The sequence below is a fragment of the Labrus bergylta genome, chromosome 22 (genome assembly GCF_963930695.1).
Source record: "Labrus bergylta chromosome 22, fLabBer1.1, whole genome shotgun sequence".
Taxonomy (NCBI): domain Eukaryota; kingdom Metazoa; phylum Chordata; class Actinopteri; order Labriformes; family Labridae; genus Labrus; species Labrus bergylta.
In genome coordinates this window covers 14,849,849-14,867,118 of record NC_089216.1, presented here as the reverse complement: position 1 = coordinate 14,867,118, position 17,270 = coordinate 14,849,849, and the positions used below count along the sequence as shown (strand labels likewise).

General features: G+C 43.9%; 1 protein-coding gene across 5 annotated transcripts in view; it reads left to right on the top strand.

Annotated features, from left to right (window-relative positions):
* The first annotated feature begins 1,410 nt into the window (after positions 1–1,410).
* Positions 1,411–17,270, top strand: part of map4k2 (mitogen-activated protein kinase kinase kinase kinase 2) — a 34,170-nt gene continuing 18,310 nt past the window's right edge. For all 5 annotated transcript variants that reach the window (XM_020649269.3, XM_020649266.3, XM_020649268.3 and 2 more), the window contains exons 1-11: positions 1,411–1,772; positions 12,219–12,276; positions 12,646–12,736; positions 13,239–13,303; positions 13,933–13,988; positions 15,032–15,079; positions 15,418–15,460; positions 15,579–15,651; positions 16,485–16,616; positions 16,834–16,896; positions 16,984–17,065. In XM_020649269.3, the coding sequence (XP_020504925.2) occupies positions 1,680–1,772; positions 12,219–12,276; positions 12,646–12,736; positions 13,239–13,303; positions 13,933–13,988; positions 15,032–15,079; positions 15,418–15,460; positions 15,579–15,651; positions 16,485–16,616; positions 16,834–16,896; positions 16,984–17,065 (804 nt within the window). In that variant the 5' untranslated portion in view covers positions 1,411–1,679. The remainder of the gene's footprint in view (positions 1,773–12,218; positions 12,277–12,645; positions 12,737–13,238; positions 13,304–13,932; positions 13,989–15,031; positions 15,080–15,417; positions 15,461–15,578; positions 15,652–16,484; positions 16,617–16,833; positions 16,897–16,983; positions 17,066–17,270) is intronic.

Sequence of the window (17,270 nt, the reverse complement as noted above, 5' to 3'; positions counted from 1 at the left end):
TCCTTTTCATGTCCAGCAGGGGACAAAACAGGAGTGGAAGAAAGAGACTTCTATGATGAAACCGTCCTACTTCTCTGGATTTATTCCCTCAGTAAACATTTTTTCAGTGACTCTATAGTCTCAAGCTTGAGTTTCAAGTCTTCTTCAGACCCAGCGTGACGTTCATGTAGTAAATTATGATCCCATTAAGAGTCAAGGATACCAAAAAGCAGCATGGTATACTATTTATGATTTTAAATTGGGATTATTATTCAAAATGGACGAGAAATTAGAGAAAAAAAGAACAAATGCAAATCTTATATACCTGAAATTGTGTAACAGTATGATTCAATATCGATTAAATAATACGCAGAAAATCCATGACTGTACCTTCTGGTATTTGTTAAACATCCAACCAGTAAGATGTTGTAGTGAGTGAAATGGTAAAGGTATCTTACTATATGATCTGACATTAAGGAAACATGTTGAAGTGCTGGCTTCTCTGACAACAGTGCAGCAGTCAGTATGTCCTCCTTCTAACTTTAGATTCTGGTCCTGAATGATCTGGATTTGTTTGGACCAGAGAAGGTAGGAGGTTTTAAGACACCCCCACACGGCCGTTTTGGACACCCCACAGTTTGCCAGATATGAGAGCAGTTATCAGGTCAACAGGTGTTGCAGTGATGGAAGCGGGCAAGAGAAGTGGTTCAGATAGAAGTGATTGTACCCGACCTAAAAAGCCTCTGCATGTTTCTAATAAGCTCCACGAGCAGAAACATGCTCAAACTAGGATCAATATTGGAGATGATTTTGACAAATGGAGAGAGGTTAGAACACAGAAAGGTTTACAGACCGATGCAGAGCTGGATAAACACTGAAGCTTCAGTGTCCACCACATGGTGACCTGTGAGAGCATGGACTCTACAGAGGAGGGGGTGGGGGAGACAGCTCTACAATGTTTAGAGTGTGGACTGCAGTACCCATTTTAAACACAAGGTGTCATATATTGCTCCTTTAATTCTTGAGTTTTTTCTTGTGCATAATGTAATTTTTTTTTAATCATTATTAATTTCTCATGTGTGGCCCTATAACCCTCTTCCATATGAAATGTTGTACGAAGACGTTGACATATTTTTTTGCAGTATTTGAAATATTTTTCCGCTTTTCAAAATGTATTTGTGTGTCATTTAGGCTAATATGTTTGCATTAATGAAATGTTTTGTTGCAAGCATGAAATATTTGTGCAGTTGACCTTCAGGGCCACCGTAGATTTCCCTCTTACTCTTACATGTTGTGTTTCAAAGATGGACAGGATCAGAGGAGGTGAGCTCGACTTGTGTTTGCATTTTTTTACAGTGTGCAGTGTCTCTGCTCATGCGTGAACTGGCTCCAGCTCCACTCGGGACTGTCTACACACACACACACACACACACACACACGCGCACGCGCGCATACTTTCACAGTGTCAGTCTGCAGTCACTGAACTCTCGCTCTTGCCTCTCTCGCTCTCTCTCTCTCTCTCTCTCTCTCTCTCTCTGCTTCTCTGCAGGGTCGACCCCTCCAGTTTTTAGTCAGATCCAGTTCGGTCCCGTTAACGGTCAGAGTGTTTATCTTCTCCTGCGGTAAAACGTGCAGCAGCAGCGGTGTGTGTGTGATGTGTGAGTAGTTGTCAGGCAGCAGCACCCTGAGGTGTCTCCATCATGGACCGGATAGGTGTCTCCTTTCTGGACCCCCTGGATGATTACGAGTTAATCCACAGGATCGGGTGCGGCACATACGGAGATGTGTTCAAGGTGAGCGCGAACGTTTGGTTTACAGAGCGCGAGGACTCGTTAATTCAGGAACACACACACACACACACACACACACACACACACACACACACACACACACGGGAGGGTTTTGACTTCCTGACACACAGGTGGAACTGAGTGTTTGTGTGTTTTTGTGTCTGTTTCCGTTTTTTAAGGTGAATGAAAGGTTAATTTCTTCCTCTCTTGTTGTGATCGGAGCTGCGTGGTTTTCTTTGTGCCAATAAATCTATTTAACCCTTTCAGTCCTTTAAGACTCTGAACACAGGTATAAACCATCGTGTTGTATCTGTTTGAGCCGCAGTCACATGATGTTTACATACAGAAAAAAAGAATCTAACCTCTTGTTGCTTTTTTTTTTTTTTTTTGGTGCAGCGCTGTTATATTTCATAATGTGTCTAAATATCTGTCAGATCAGCAGTTTATAACCCAAAATAATCATCCTGATTTGTGAACAGAAATACATGAACGCTCACTGATTCCTTGACTAACTGACGAGTCAATTAAAGGAAAAATAGCAGTGAGTACTTTGAACACCGATTTATCATCTCACTCATTTCTTAAGATTAAATGTTTTCTGTGTTGAGCTTCTCTCATGAGAGAGAATGAGTGGAGACAATAGGTGGAGATATCAGGGGAGGGGAGGGGATTTTTTCCCACTGTGACATCACAAGGTGAGCACATTTGAAACAGAGCAGTTTTCTCTGTGTTGTAAGACTTATGCAGACCACAAACAAAGGACTGAATGGGTTTAGTAGACACTCAGGTTACACAAATATATGTTCAGAAACACTGTAGAAGTGGATTGTTCATAATGTATCCCCTTTAATGCTAAAAGTGTGTGTGTGTGTGTGTGTGTGTGTGTGTGTGTGTGTGTGTGTGTGTGTGTGTGTGTGTGTGTGTGTGTGTGTGTGTGTGTGTGTGTGTGTGTGTGTGTGTGTGTGTGTGTGTGTGTGTGTGTGTGTGTGTGTGTGTCTGTCTGTCTGTCTGTCTCAGGATGCAAACATCCTGTGCTGCCAACCCGCCCGCTGCCTCATGCATCCTGCAGAAACACAGAAAGAATTTGTATTGTTTCTTTTTTTTTTTACTCCCCAGCAGCCTGACAGCTCAGACTGAACCTGTAAATTGATGAAGTAAATCAAAGTGTCACACAACATGACTGGAAGCTAAATGTAAACACTTACGCCTGCTGCAGAGATTTATACTCTAGATCTGTTTTTATAGCTGCACTCCTGAAGATATAATCACAGAGTCTCAACAGAGCAGCTTCAAGCGTTGACTGTGAAGTTTCTTGGTTTTTCTTTTTGAAAGTAGGAAACTCCTGGAGCTCGCTGCCTGTTCACGTCTTACTGCCAACTTCACCACTTTGATTAGTTTGGTTAGTTCAGCGTCAGACTCATGCTCTTATTGTTTGCAGCAACATCTCAGCTTAATGTGTCTCACTGAATGTTGTTTATTCAGTTTACTCTCTCTTTTTCTTTTTAACTGTTTTCATCTTTTATCTACTCTAAAGCTCTTATAGGGACGAGTGTCACAAATCAACATCCGCTATAAAAACTCTGAGACTTTCATCTGGCAGCTGTTTGTAGCTCAGTCTGTAGGGACTTGTAGGGTCGCCAGTTACAGGTGAAGTCTGAAAGAGGTGCCAGATCACTTTGCCGAGGTGTCCTTGAGCAAGGCGCTGAACCCCCCTAACTGTTCGGGTGCTCCTTCATGTGCAGCCCCCCGTGACGCCCCTGTGCCTGTCAGGTTGAGTCTTCTCTTCTCTTGTGATGCAGGTTCCAATCAGCCCGACGCTCACAGCCTGCTCACGGAGACTTCCTGCATGCTCCTTGTTTTTAACTTCATCTCCCTTTTCCATCCAACACCTGCACCATACACTCATCACACACACGTGGTGTCATTTCTGAAGTTATTTAGATTATAATGTACAGACGTCATTAGGTTTATTCACTGTTCTCTAATGTCAGTCAGACCTGACAGAGTTCAGTTGTTATTAGAACACCAAGTACAGCTTAGAGAGTGTCAACTGTTCTTCCTGATATCTGCTGGATGTTTGGTAGACTTGTTGTCTGCTCCAGTGTTAGAGACGTCACAGTTTAGTCTAGGTGGGTCAATGTGACACGACCCTGATGATGATAATGTCTTTTAGGATATATGCGATGCCTTTCAAAAAGTTCAGGAGATGTGATTGAGCAAGACACGAGAACAGAAGTGTGATGTTGATCCATGTCTCCTCATGAGTATTCTTCTTAAGTATAAACTTTCATCAACGAAAGCCATCTGAGTCAACTGAGTCTTATTGTGTGGAGTCAAGTCTTAGTAAACTCTTCAACAACACACACTCATCACACACACTCATCACACACACACTCACTCTTACTGACATCCAAATCTCTGAAACCGCCGTTTCCCCTTTTAATGGAGGACTCTTCGTCTTCTTCTGCAGCTTTTTTTAAAGACATATGTCACTTCCCCTGCCTAAGCTTAGAATATTTTAAAAAAGAGCTTCAAGTTGGCAAACAGGAAGTGATGGTTATCAGTTCGTGTTCAGTGCGCTTTGTTTCATGCACAACGTGAATGTGCCCTGCTGACAGAACGACACAGTGTGACGTGAAGGCTTCTGTTTGTGGAGTTCAGGCTGGAAAGGTCCGATAGAAATATTATTCATATCTGTTTCACACCCATCAAACTTTAGGATGTAATGTTCAGAGACAGTTTCCACATGTCTCTATGTGAAGCACACTGTGTCCTCTCTAAAGCTGCTTTCACATCTCCACTCCTCAAAATATCTAGATCATTTAAGAGGACTGCTCCGGATGTCCTCCTGATCTGGTTGTTCACACATGCACCTCACAACGTCACCCCCCCCTGAAAGTTTCAAAGATAAAAACACGTATTTACGGAGGATAACCGCAATATTTGTGTCAGCATCAGACCGCCGCCAACAGCACGACAAACACAGACACTTTAGAGATTCACGTCCGCCTCGATTCAATCAGAGTATGTTTGTAAGAATTCCCTCCTGTGTGTCACCCTGATGGAGCTCAACCTGGTTTATACTTTTATAGTAGCTCTGTGTTTGGTCTCCTCCACCTCCTGAGGGAAATGTCCGACTCTTTAGCTGCTTAAAGCTCCATCATGTTCTCCAAGGAGCTCTACAGTCATGTTCAGGAGTCATCAGAAAAACCTTCAGAGCTCGAATCACTAAAGACAAAATATAGAAACAGTCTGACATGCTCTCAAAGGTTTGGTGTTTGGATCTGTCTTTGTGTTACTGTAACATGTGGAGATATTTCAGCCTGTGTGTGTGCGCGTGTGTGTGTGTGTGTGTGTGCATGTGTGTATGAGCAAACACTCACAGACAATCACACACATTATCTCCGCTGCTGCTTGTGGGTTTGAGTCCGGGCTGATCATGTGACCATGTGGGCTTTAAGGACTCTCCTCACACTGCCGTCATTCAGAGAGTCTCCTCCTCTTAGTCCAGACCTCTGACCTCCTGAGGATCGGAGCAGTCCCAGCCGGATCACACGGAGACAGATTCTGTCCTTACACCAAAAATGAAATGAATTCATTCTATCAATTCAATCAATCAATCAATTTTTATTTGTATAGTGTCAACTCATAACAAGTGTTATCTCGAGACACTTTACAAAAAGCAGTTAAAAAGACCTTACTCATTGTTATGTTACAAAGATCCGGCCTATCCATCATGAGCACTTTCGCAAAGCAGCAAAAGTTACAGTGGTAAGAAAAAACTGTCTTATTAAAAGGCAGAAATCTTCGGCCAGATCCCCGGCTCATGATGAAACAGCCTTCACAGGCCTAGACTGCGCCAGGCTTGGAAAGGGATAGGGGGAGAGATGGGATAAGATGCAGGAAGAGGGATAGGGAGCAAGGGGGTGGGGGGAGGCAAGCCGTCCATCAACAATCCGGTGGGGAGGGGGTTGTTCTGGCAGGCCGTCAACCAACGATCCCGAGGAGCCTAATAGAGCTCAAGAGCTCCCAGGAAAGTAGGTGGTTAGTGACTGAGATTTACAGATAGATACATGCAGTAATATGATGTACTGTATATGCACAGAGAGAGGCGCTCAAGGTGCCAGTTCCCCTGGTAGTCTAAGCCTATAGCAGCATAACTAAGAGCTGGTCTACACCAGCACCAGCCCTAACTATAAGATGTATCAAAAAGGAAAGTTTTAAGTCTATTCTTAAAAATACAGACAGTGTCTGCCTCCCGGACCCCGGCTGGAAGGCGGTTCCAGAGGAGAGGAGCCTGATAACTGAAGGCTTTACCTCCCATAGTACACTTATAGACTGTAGGTACCACTAGCAGGCCTGATAACTGAAGGCTTTACCTCCCATAGTACACTTAGAGACTGTAGGTACCACTAGTAGGCCTGATAACTGAAGGCTCTACCTCCCATAGTACACTTAAGGACTGTAGGTACCACTAGTAGGCCTGATAACTGAAGGCTCTACTTCCCATAGTACACTTAGAGACTGTAGGTACCACTAGTAGGCCTGATAACTGAAGGCTTTACCTCCCATAGTACACTTAGAGACTGTAGGTACCACTAGTAGGCCTGTACTCTGGGACCGTAATGCTCTCGAGGGACAGTACGGCACTAGTAGCTCCTTAAGATAAGATGGTGCCTGGCCATTTAGAGCTTTGTAAGTGAGAAGAAGGATCTTGAATTCTATTCTAGACTGTATAGGGAGCCAGTGCAGAGAAGCCAACACAGGAGTAATGTGGTCCCTTTTCCTAGTTCTGGTCAGTACACGAGCTGCAGCGTTCTAACAAAGTGAACATGTTCCATTCTTGTGAATCACTGCAGACACGGGGTTGGTGATGTTTGAGGCTCTAGTTCTGAGCTTTTCTTCAGTGGATTCACGGAGGCTGATGATTCTGATGTTATTCCTGCGGCTACAGCTTTCCAGGTCTGCAGTCCTCGCTGCTAGCCTAGCTGTCTTTCAAAGCTACACACCTCTCCCCCAGGGCTTGAATACACTCGATTTACAGTTCAGCATTTGTTTCCAAACAGTCAATATGTTGTCCAGTCTCGATGCACAGCCGCAAAAGTTTTTTTAATATTGCCTGTGATGCTAGCTCTGTGGTCCTCTAGCAGGCGAGCTATGCTAATCAGACAAGAGTTACTGTGATGGCGCAGGCTTCTGTTTTGGTTTCTGTTTTGGCCTTCCTTTGTGGTTTTGTCGTAGAGAGTTCTGATGTCTCAATTCTCTTGGTAAGGGTGATGAAGAAGTTGAGTTTTTAAGGGCAGAGTTAAATGGATACTTCACCGGTTGAAACATGAATCAGTATTGACATTGGGTCATATATGTAGTAGAAATGTGAAAAACATTTGACCTTGAAAAGGCAGAAAGAGTCTTTCTGGCTCATGTGGATGAAAGACAACAACTCCCAGAATGCACAGCAGCTGCCTCCTGTTCCTTCATCAGCCTCAACTGCTTGTCGCTTTATTGCAGCCAACCAGTTTTTAGTTAGTTAAACATGACAACATGTGGCTTTGGAAATAAGAGCAGCAGAAGAAAGCGCATGTCCCTCTGTTTTGTTTTGTCGTTGTGCGTTGGTGGAAATAAGAAAAGACCGTGTCCTTCTTCTGTCTCTGACTCGGTGCTCCTCAACATCATGACTCACTCGTTTATGTTCCTCGTGTGGATTTAACTTGTGAGACATGAAGCCGATTATTAAGAGTCTGAGATTTTATACATTTGTGCAAAGACCCGACAGAAGTCAGAGCGAGCTGCAGGTTTAATACAGATTATGAAGCTCTGTTTGAACATATACATCACTGTGTTCAGACTTCCTCAGAGACAGACTCTAAAGGTTTCAGTAACTCTGCAGGATTCATGCTGATGTCACAGAGGTGAACTACTGCTCTGATCTACAGACGTCTTTAGTGATGCTACTTATTTTTCTAGAGCCGTGTCTGTTTTTAATAGCATTCTTCTAATATTGTCCTAAAGGTCCAATCAGTAAGATGTATAGAGACTGAAATGATTAAGTGATCTTACTATATGATCAGACATTAAGGAAACATGTTATGTTGAAGTGATGGCATCTCTGACAACAATGCAGCAGCCAGTATGTCCTCCTTCTAACTTTAGATTCTGCTCCTGAATGCTCTGGATTTGTTTGGACCAATAACTTCATTATTCATTATTGCAGATTGTAAAATAGTAGAAGTCCTACACACCAAATATTCGTGCAATTTCTTGTTTTTAACCCCCAATTTTTGAAGGCAAACTCCTGCACACTGTCTAAACTGCACTAATCCGTTGGTGTCAATGTATGCTGTGTGTAAAATGAAAAGACAAGTTGTTTTCCTCATGATATATTTTATTCTGGGGAGGGGGTGTGCTTAAACTAGGATCAATATTGGAGATGCTTTTGAAAAATGGAGAGAGGTTAGCACACAGAAAGGTTTACAGACCGATGCAGAGCTGGATAAACACTGAAGCTTCAGTGTCCACCACATGGTGACCTGCATGAACATCGACTCTAGAGAGGAGGGGGAGACAGCTCTCTACAATGTTTAGAATTTAGACTGCAGTACCCATTTTAACCACTAGGGGCCAGAGTTACATACTGCTCCTTTAACCTTCTCTAATAAATCAAATGAAATCTAGTCAGAATGATAATCTTTTCCAAATGATTAATGTCAATACTTCTAGACATCATGCCAGCGTGTAAGCTCCACAGACGCGTGAAATATCAACCATATGTTCAGCGAGGAATGTGACAGGTTCAAAGAGAAGATGGGGGGTGGTGGAAGGGGGCAGTTCAGAATTGATTTTGAAAGTCAGATCGGCCAGAAGTTGTTTTTGTCCTATTCATCTTTGCAGTAATCATCACTTGATGCTAGATCGAGGAGTCCGGCCCTTTAAAACAGAACAAATGAAGACCTGTTGGCGCCTGTTGATCGGCCTAAAACCTGCAGGTGTTTCTGCAGCTTCCTGTTTATGAATGTAAACAGTAATGTGATTCAGTCACTCTCAGTGGGTCGATGTTTTTTAATGAGACACCATCAGTAGCGGTCTGAGACAGAGCTCGTCGTCTGGCTCTCATCACAGTTTGGTTTGAGGGTCTCTGGTTTGATGAATTCAGTTGGAGGTCTGATGTTGATGCGGATGTCTCGTCTGGAGTCTGGAGGCTTTTGGAGCTGATTCATAAAAAGAAATCTGCTTTATGAATCTCGCTCTTTGTTCAGATCTCCCCTCGAGGATGTGCTCCGTGTCTCTGCTTGTTTCCTTATTTTGTTGTGACACAGATGGATCCTCTGAGATTAAGCCTCCTGTGTGTCCCTCTCGTCTTTGTACCTTCATATATCTGCCTGTTTCTGATCGATAGTTTCCTCACTGTTCAAAATAAATATCCACATCGAGCGCTCCGAGCTTTTAGCTCCTTTAAGCGCGTTGTTTTGGTTTTACGTCTGTCTCTGTTATCGTGCTTCAAGCAGCTGTTTTCATTCACATTGTTCGTTTTGACTTCAGCGTTTAGACCTCGTGTTTTACCTCTGTGTTGAGTAGGAAATGAGAAGGGGGAGGGGGGGTGCTCTCATTATGTATGAATTACGGCTTGATTGATGACCTTCTGATCAAAGTGCAGCACAGTTTCCTCTTCCTCCCGCCTCGTTATGTCACCCTGATGTCAGCTGTTATTTCAGGCTCTCCATGTAAAGCCGCTCAGAGACGTTTTTTTTCGGAGGCGTCTCTATCAGCGTTGTCACAGGAAGTTCTGCGGCAGAACAGGAAAGAAAACAGGACGTTGAGAGCAGCGCGGCGCAGGTTGTGTCGTTTACAGTGAAGCAAGAGCGTCTGACGTCAGAGCGGGCGATGAATGGAGAAGACTAATGTTCCCGGGAAGTTAAAAACAGAGTAAAACTGCTCAGAAACAAACATGAAGCATCACTTCTGATGGACTGATGTGGAGAGACTCGGCTCACAGGTTCATCCTGGGAGATAAGGACGGACGCTGACCCGATCTGACTTAGTTTTGACGTCAGCATTTAAAGCTCTGCAGTCTAAAAATACAAAGCATCACCTCCACCCCAAGCTTTGCCTCCGATTCATCCACCTTTAACTTACTTGTCTGTGAGTCTGGGACTCTAAGAGGAGTAAAATGTAGATCTATGCCTGCTAGAAGTTCAAAACTGCGGCCTTGCCTTTTTATTCACGTAACAGCTGATCTCACAGAAAGAAGTTAAAGAAGCAAGAGTTTAGCTCTATGTTTTCCAGAAAGGCTGCTGAGCAAAAGGCCTTACAGCTGTAAACTACGGAAGCCCTAAGAGGACATGCAGCCAAGCATTTGATTTAATTCAGTTTTCCTGTGATGACGAGTTGATTTCAGTCATTTTCTCAAGATATTCCCTAATTTTCCCGGCGAAGCCTTCGCTGTTATCTCCAGATAATGATTTCAAGTCGAGATCTCCAGAGAACAACCGGAAATGACAACCCTGTGTGTGTGTGAAATTCTGTTTTGTTGTAAATAAAGTGTTTTTCCTAAGTGTTAAGGAGAAACAACATTACTCTCATTTAGTGTTACAATGCAGGATGTCCAAACTAAACGTGTGCAAAGTTTCAGATCATGAGGTAAACGACTTGTTCTGTAAATCACGCCATAGTTCCCGATATGAAACCAAGACCAATTTCACCAGACGGCTTCAAGCCTCTACGTAAGCCATTCAAACCTCTTACATAGACTCTCTTCTCCCAGACCTGGACAGCAGCCCTCCTCCTGGGCTCATCTCCCCCTGAAGCTCTCAGCAGGATGTAGTGTGTACGTTTACTGCTTGTTCCTACACTGCAAGCTCACAAATGCTAGCACAAGCTAACCGCCATTGTTTGACACCTGCCTGTCCAACAGGAAACACACCAGCTCGCCGCCCAGAAATGTCCCGAGTCGACAAAAACAAACCAAAACATGAATTATCCAGGAAGAGTCTCTTTGAGCTGTTTCTATCAGGTCTTTACTCGTGTGTCTGCACCTGCATCTGGGACAAACTATTATTGGTATCAACAATTGAAACAGGTGATGTGTAAAGTTTCACCTGCTGCACGCAAAGACAACAGGAAGGATGTTTTAAAGAATGGGGTCAATCAGGACGAGTTACATTTACACAATGTGAGCTCAGAATAAGAGACAGACCATCCAGATCTTATCCTGCCCTGTGTGTGTGTGTGTGTGTGTGTGTGTCTCTGTGTGTGTCTTTGTGTGTGTGTGTGTGTGTGTGTGTGTGTGTGTGTGTGTCTCTGTGTGTGTCTCTGTGTGTGTCTTTGTGTGTGTGTGTGTGTGTGTGTGTGTGTGTGTGTGTGTGTGTGTGCGTCTCTGTGTTTGTCTCTGTGTGAGTGTACCTCTTTGTGTGTATGTGTGTACCTGTGTGTGTGTGTGTGTCTCTCTGTGTGTGTGTGTGTGTGTGTGTGTGTGTGTGTGTGTGTGTGTGTGTGTGTGTGTGTGTGTGTGTGTGTGTGTGTGTGTGTGTGTGTGTGTGTGTGTGTGTGTGTGTGTGTGTGAACCTCTCTCTGCTTATACAGGAAATTAAAGACGTTCTATCTCTTAATCAGACGTTTAAATCAGGGTCATTCTGCAGCCTCATTCGGAGTTTGTGATAATAGATGGCGTGAAAGTGTTTTTAACGAGTTCTTCCAGAACTGGGATGTTTAGAAATTCTCTTATGGTTCACCTGATGTGCTCTGATAACACACTCAGCAGAACAGGACTAACACCTGTTCTCCACATTTTTCTGGAATGTTCCTCTGGCCAGTTTGTAAAAGCTTTGATGAACTGTGTTACTTAAAGGTCACATATTCTCCTCCTCTTCAACCAGTTTAAAAAAAGTCTCAGAGCTCCTCAAAATGTCTGTGAAGTCTCTTGTTCTAAATCCACTCTAATCCTGTGTTTGATCATGTCTATAAACCCCTCTATTTCAGCCCTGCTCAGAACAGGCTGTTTCTGTGTCTGTACCTTTAAATATGTAAATGAGCTGTGTCTGACCACGCCCCCTCTCTGGAAGGGCTCGGGTGTCTCGGGCTTTCTTGCTCCATGTCCTATTGTTTATGGTGAGAAGGCAGACTCAGAGGGCAGAACAAACACCTAGCTGTGGGAGTGTCACCCACCTGGGGGAGGGGTTGTTGCCCTTTGTGATGTCATGAAGGGAAAATCTCCAAACGGCCTGTTTGAGCACACATTTTCTGAAAAGTGAAAAGTCTGAGAATCATCAGAACGGCCTGTAAATAAAAAGCTCTTATGATTGTATCGTTTATTTCCCGACGTGTAAAAAGAGATCAACCAGAACAACCTTCATGAGTCTGAAGCTTCTTCTCCTCGTCCTGTGAGAAACAATAAGAGAGCAGGTTATAATGTACATGTTAAAATATGCTTATTGTTCGTTTGCTCTCCTTTTTCAGGCTCGTAACATCCGGACGTCCGAACTGGCAGCTATCAAGATTGTGAAGCTCGACCCGGGTAGGATAAACTTCACACAACCTCTCAGTCCTGACGAACACTCAAAGATTTCTAATTTCCCTCTGGGTTTAATAAAGTCTCAATAGATACTCAAGACGTTCTCACCATCTGAAGACGTTCAGAACAGAGACTTTAGGACTCAGCACAGACCTGGAGTTGACTTCCTTAAAGAGCAGATTAACATCAGTATCATTTTCTTTAACGCCCTTACAGACTGATTTTTTCTGAATAAGGTCTCCTGCACGAGGCTTCACTTCAGTCTGATAAACAAACACATACAACCTGATCCACCAGTGTTCCCAGTGCTCTAACCCTGTAGTTTACTGGTCTGTTATTGAGTCTGAACTCTAACCGTGTGTGTGCGTACAGGTGATGACATCACGACCATCCAGCAGGAGATTACCATGATGAAGGAGTGCAAACACAAAAACATTGTGGCATACTTCGGAAGCTACCACAGGTGAGCTGAAGTCAGTTTGCAGACTCTTCAGATGATACAGTTTCTTCAAGCCTTTGTCTGTATTTGTCCCCACAGCTGCTGGATTCTTCTCCCACTCGTGGCTCAGACAGCAGCTCACTCATCGTTCTTTGTGTTTGTGGGCGTTCATCGGACTTTCAGGGAGCGTCTACATTTGTGTTTCCTTCAGACTCTTAGGGAGCGTCTACATTTGTGTTTCCTTCAGTCTTTTAAGGAGCGTCTACGTTTGTGTTTCTTTCAGACTTTCAGGGAGAGTCTACGTTTGTGTTCAGACTTTAGGGAGCGTCTACGTTTGTGTTTCCTTCACACTTTTAGGGAGCGTCTACATTTGTGCTCAAACTTTTAGGGAGCGTCTGCATTTGTGTGTCCTTCAGATTTTTAGGGAGCGTCTTCGTTTGTGTTCAAGCTTTAAGAGAGCGTCTACATTTGTGTTTCCTTTACATATAAACGCTTTAATACTCAGATGATGTTTGTGTCTCTGCAGGAACACCAAGCTGTGGATCTGTATGGAGTACTGTGGAGGAGGCTCACTGCAGGATATGTACCACGGTATTAAACAATGTTTATATTAAATACACTTTGAGTGATTATTAGAATATTATCTGCAGCTCATCTCAACCCGAGCGGGATGAAAAAGATTGATATACTTCACCTCTGTGCTTCAGTTGTTTGTCTTTGTGTATTCAGATCAGGAAACATCTTGAGTCCTGCTTTGTCTTTTCTTTTAACTTAAAATTTGAATTCTCCAGTTCTTAATAAGCGGTTTATATCGTGAATATTTGTAGTAGTTAAAAGTTTGTGCACCACATGAACAGAGGCTGTGACCCTCAAAGCGTGCATCCCAGGTTTGACGGATTTTTCTTTGTTCCTTTTTCAGAGCACATGAGCTATTAATTTCTGTCAGGACCTAAAGACAATTTCAACCAAAATCCTAAAAAAGTGGATCTGGAGGAAATTACCAAACCCCTGACTTTAAATGTTATGATCTGCTGACATGTTCTGCTGTAATCACCTCATTCACTCAGAGACGTTCGTATGATTACTGTAAATCAGACGTGGAAGAAAGCACAATGAACTCTGAGGAGAACATCCTATCTTTTTTAGAGACTGTGTGTGCAGGCTGTGTCTTTCCCCCTCCTGGTCAGAATGTGAGTTATTAATCAAAGTGTGGTTCACAGTGACGGGCCCGTTAAAGGAGAAGCAGATCGCCTATGTGTGCAGAGAAACCCTCCAGGTAAGACTTTCTCAGTGAGTAGCAGCTCGTTGTGTTTGTCAGAGTGACTCATGTGTTTTTCCAGCCACGGAGGAGATAAATAGTATTTAACCTCGCCAGACCGCTAAATATACAGTGCTGTAAATGCTGCTGCTGCAAAACAGAGTCCTCTGCAGAACAAAGCAGGCTGTCTTTATTTAGTTGGTGAGTGGCCGTTTCCTCCTGCAGGGTTTTTCTGGACGATCAAGTCTGAAGACAACAACAAAAACATCATGACCGTGAAGTAAAGAGAGAGAAGTCACAGGAAGCAGCTCGTACACATCGCTCCTGTTTGACTTTGATACTAACAACAGCTAATGCAGCAAATTAAAACAGCTCTAATCACATATCCGGTGATGTTTCATTAACCGATGTAGAATATTAACTTCAGCAGATTCCGGGGTCTTTGCAGTTTCTGAATGAGACGTTAAATCTACTTGAAGAGATTGTTATCCACACTCACTCCTCTTGGTTCCTCTGGTTATGTTGGGCCTCTAAAAGTAAGACCCAAATCAGAAGCAGGAATGTTTTATGACATGTTGGAAAGTCTTCATTATTTTTCATTTTTGACCACGAGTCTCCGGTCCCTGTGTGACCAAATGTAGAGCTGTGTCCACATCCTTGGCACAAAGTCAGACATGTTCCCGGTGTGTGTGTGTGTGCGCGTGCGTGCGTGCGTGCGTGCGTGCGTGCGTGCGTGCGTGCGTGCGTGCGTGCGTGCGTGCGTGCGTGCGTGCATGTGTGTATGTGTGTATGTGTGTGTGTGTTGACCTCCGATAGGGCTGTCCCTGGTCTCTGATTCTGTTTGTGTCTCAAGGCGTAGATCTAAAGTGACCCGACCTCGGATAAGCAGAAGAAAATGGATGGATGTTTAGATGATCCAAAATGTATCTTTGTCATAGAAGTTGTCATTGAAATGTACATCATCCCTGTTTAATAGATGACAACAATAAAGTGAGTAAATATAGAGGATGTATGCACCAAGCGCTCTGCACAAAGGTCACCTGTCCGTTTTGTTTTTTCAGGGTTTGTATCACCTGCACGAAACTGGAAAGATGCACCGAGACATAAAGGTACTGCAGATTTCTTCAGCTCAGTTAAGCTCTTGCTGAATGACTGTGAGATTACACTTCATTCTGTCATGGCAACAAAAAGTTTACATCTGGGGCGCGCTGGTGGCGCAATGGTTAGGGCGCGCGTCCCATGTGTTGAGGCTCTCATCTCGAGCGGTAGGCCCGGGTTCGCTTCCACCCGTGGCCCCTTCCCGCATGTCATTCCCCTCTCTCTCTCCCTGGTTTCCGACTCTATCCACTGTCCTCTCTCTGCATTAAAGGCACAAAAAGCCCCCCAAAAAAAAATCTTAAAAAAAAAAAGTTTACATCAGTATGTGGGGTTTTTTTTCTTTCTGCAGGGAGCGAACATCCTTCTGACAGAGAGAGGAGATGTTAAACTGGGTGAGTGGTGATGAGTATTTAAACACTGAAAAAAGACATTTCACTGACATGATATCAGGATCCCTAAGCTGCAGTTTAACCCTCTCTGTCCGTCTGTGCGTCTTTCATTTCTGTGTAGCTGATTTTGGAGTAGCGGCAGAGATCAGCGCCTCTGTGGCCAAGAGGAAATCTTTCATAGGAACTCCATACTGGTAAGAGGAATAGTCTGTGTCAGTAGCATGCAGTGTGTGAGGGTTTTAAAAGAGTGACTCTTTCATGAGGAGTGCATACGTCTTCAGGGCATTTGTTCACAAAGCAGCCAGTTAGCCCGTCTCTGAACTGTTTGATTCAACGGCTGAGAGGTAGAGGAAAAAGAGAGAGAGTGGGTACTGCAGTCTAAATTCTAAACATTGTAGAGAGCGGCCTCCCCCCCCCCCCCCCCCCCCCCCCCTCCTCTCTAGAGTCCATGCTCTCACAGGTTGCCATGTGGTGGATACTGAAGCTTCAGTGATTATCCAGCTCTGCATCGGTCTGTAAACCTTTCTGTGTTCTAACGTCTCTCCATTTTTCAAAAGCATCTCCAATATTGATCCTAGTTTGAGCACGTTTCTGCTCGTGGAGCTTATTAGAAACATGCAGAGGCTTTTTAGGTCGGGTACAATCACTTCTATCTGAACCACTTCTCTTGCCCGCTTCCATCACTGCAACACCTGTTGACCTGATAACTGCTCTCATATCTGGCAAACCGAGGGGCGTCCAAAATGGCCGTGTGGGGGTGTCTTAAGACCGCCTACCTTCTCTGGTCCAAACAAATCCAGATCATTCAGGAGCAGAATCTGAAGTTAGAAGGAGGACATACTGGCTGCTGCATTGTTGTCAGAGAAGCCAGCACTTCAACATGTTTCCTTAATGTCTGATCATATAGTAAGATACCTTTATCGTTTCAGTCTCACTGATTGGACCTTTAATAAATGTAAGTAAAAAAAGTGATGACATGTAACAACCTCTTAACGTTTCATCCTCGATGTTTCCTCTCGTCCTGCAGGATGGCTCCTGAGGTGGCGGCGGTGGAGAAGAAGGGCGGCTACAACCACCTGTGTGATATCTGGGCTGTCGGCATCACGGCCATCGAGCTGGCCGAGCTCCAACCGCCCATGTTCGACCTCCACCCGATGAGGTCAATGAGGACATTTTTTATGTAACATTACGGCTGCATGCATAGCTTTCTTCATCATTTGATCTTTCATCCATCCTGTTTCATTCATTTATTGTTGTGTTTAATCTTTTTTAAGCACTTTGGCAGCTGGTTTTAGTGCGGAACAAATATTTTCATAATTACTATTTTATTACCGAGCACCTTTCCCCTCCTGCTGACGTGTTCCTCCATGTTTCAGAGCTCTGATGTTGATGTCAAAGAGCAGCTTCCAGCCTCCACGTCTAAAGGACAAAACCAAGTGGTGAGTTTAACTCTGTGTTTTTCTTTTACTTCCTTTAATCCTAGAATAAAAGGTGTTGATTTTTATATATTTTGGTTCTCTCTGCAGGTCTGCAGGTTTCCAGAGCTTCGTGAAGATGGCACTCATTAAAAACCCTCGTAAAAGGCCGTCAGCGGAGACCCTGCTGCAGGTGAGATCGCTCGTTATAGAACTCTATTAATGATCGGCTGCCAACCCGCCATTGCTCTTCTTATTCACAGTATCATACATTCACTATTCATTACCCTGATGAGATCTATTTTTAGATGTTTCCAGAGTACAGGACTGTGACCAGCTGCCTCACATTCATAAACCCCCACAGACTTTGAACGCATCATGGATCCTCATAAGGGAGC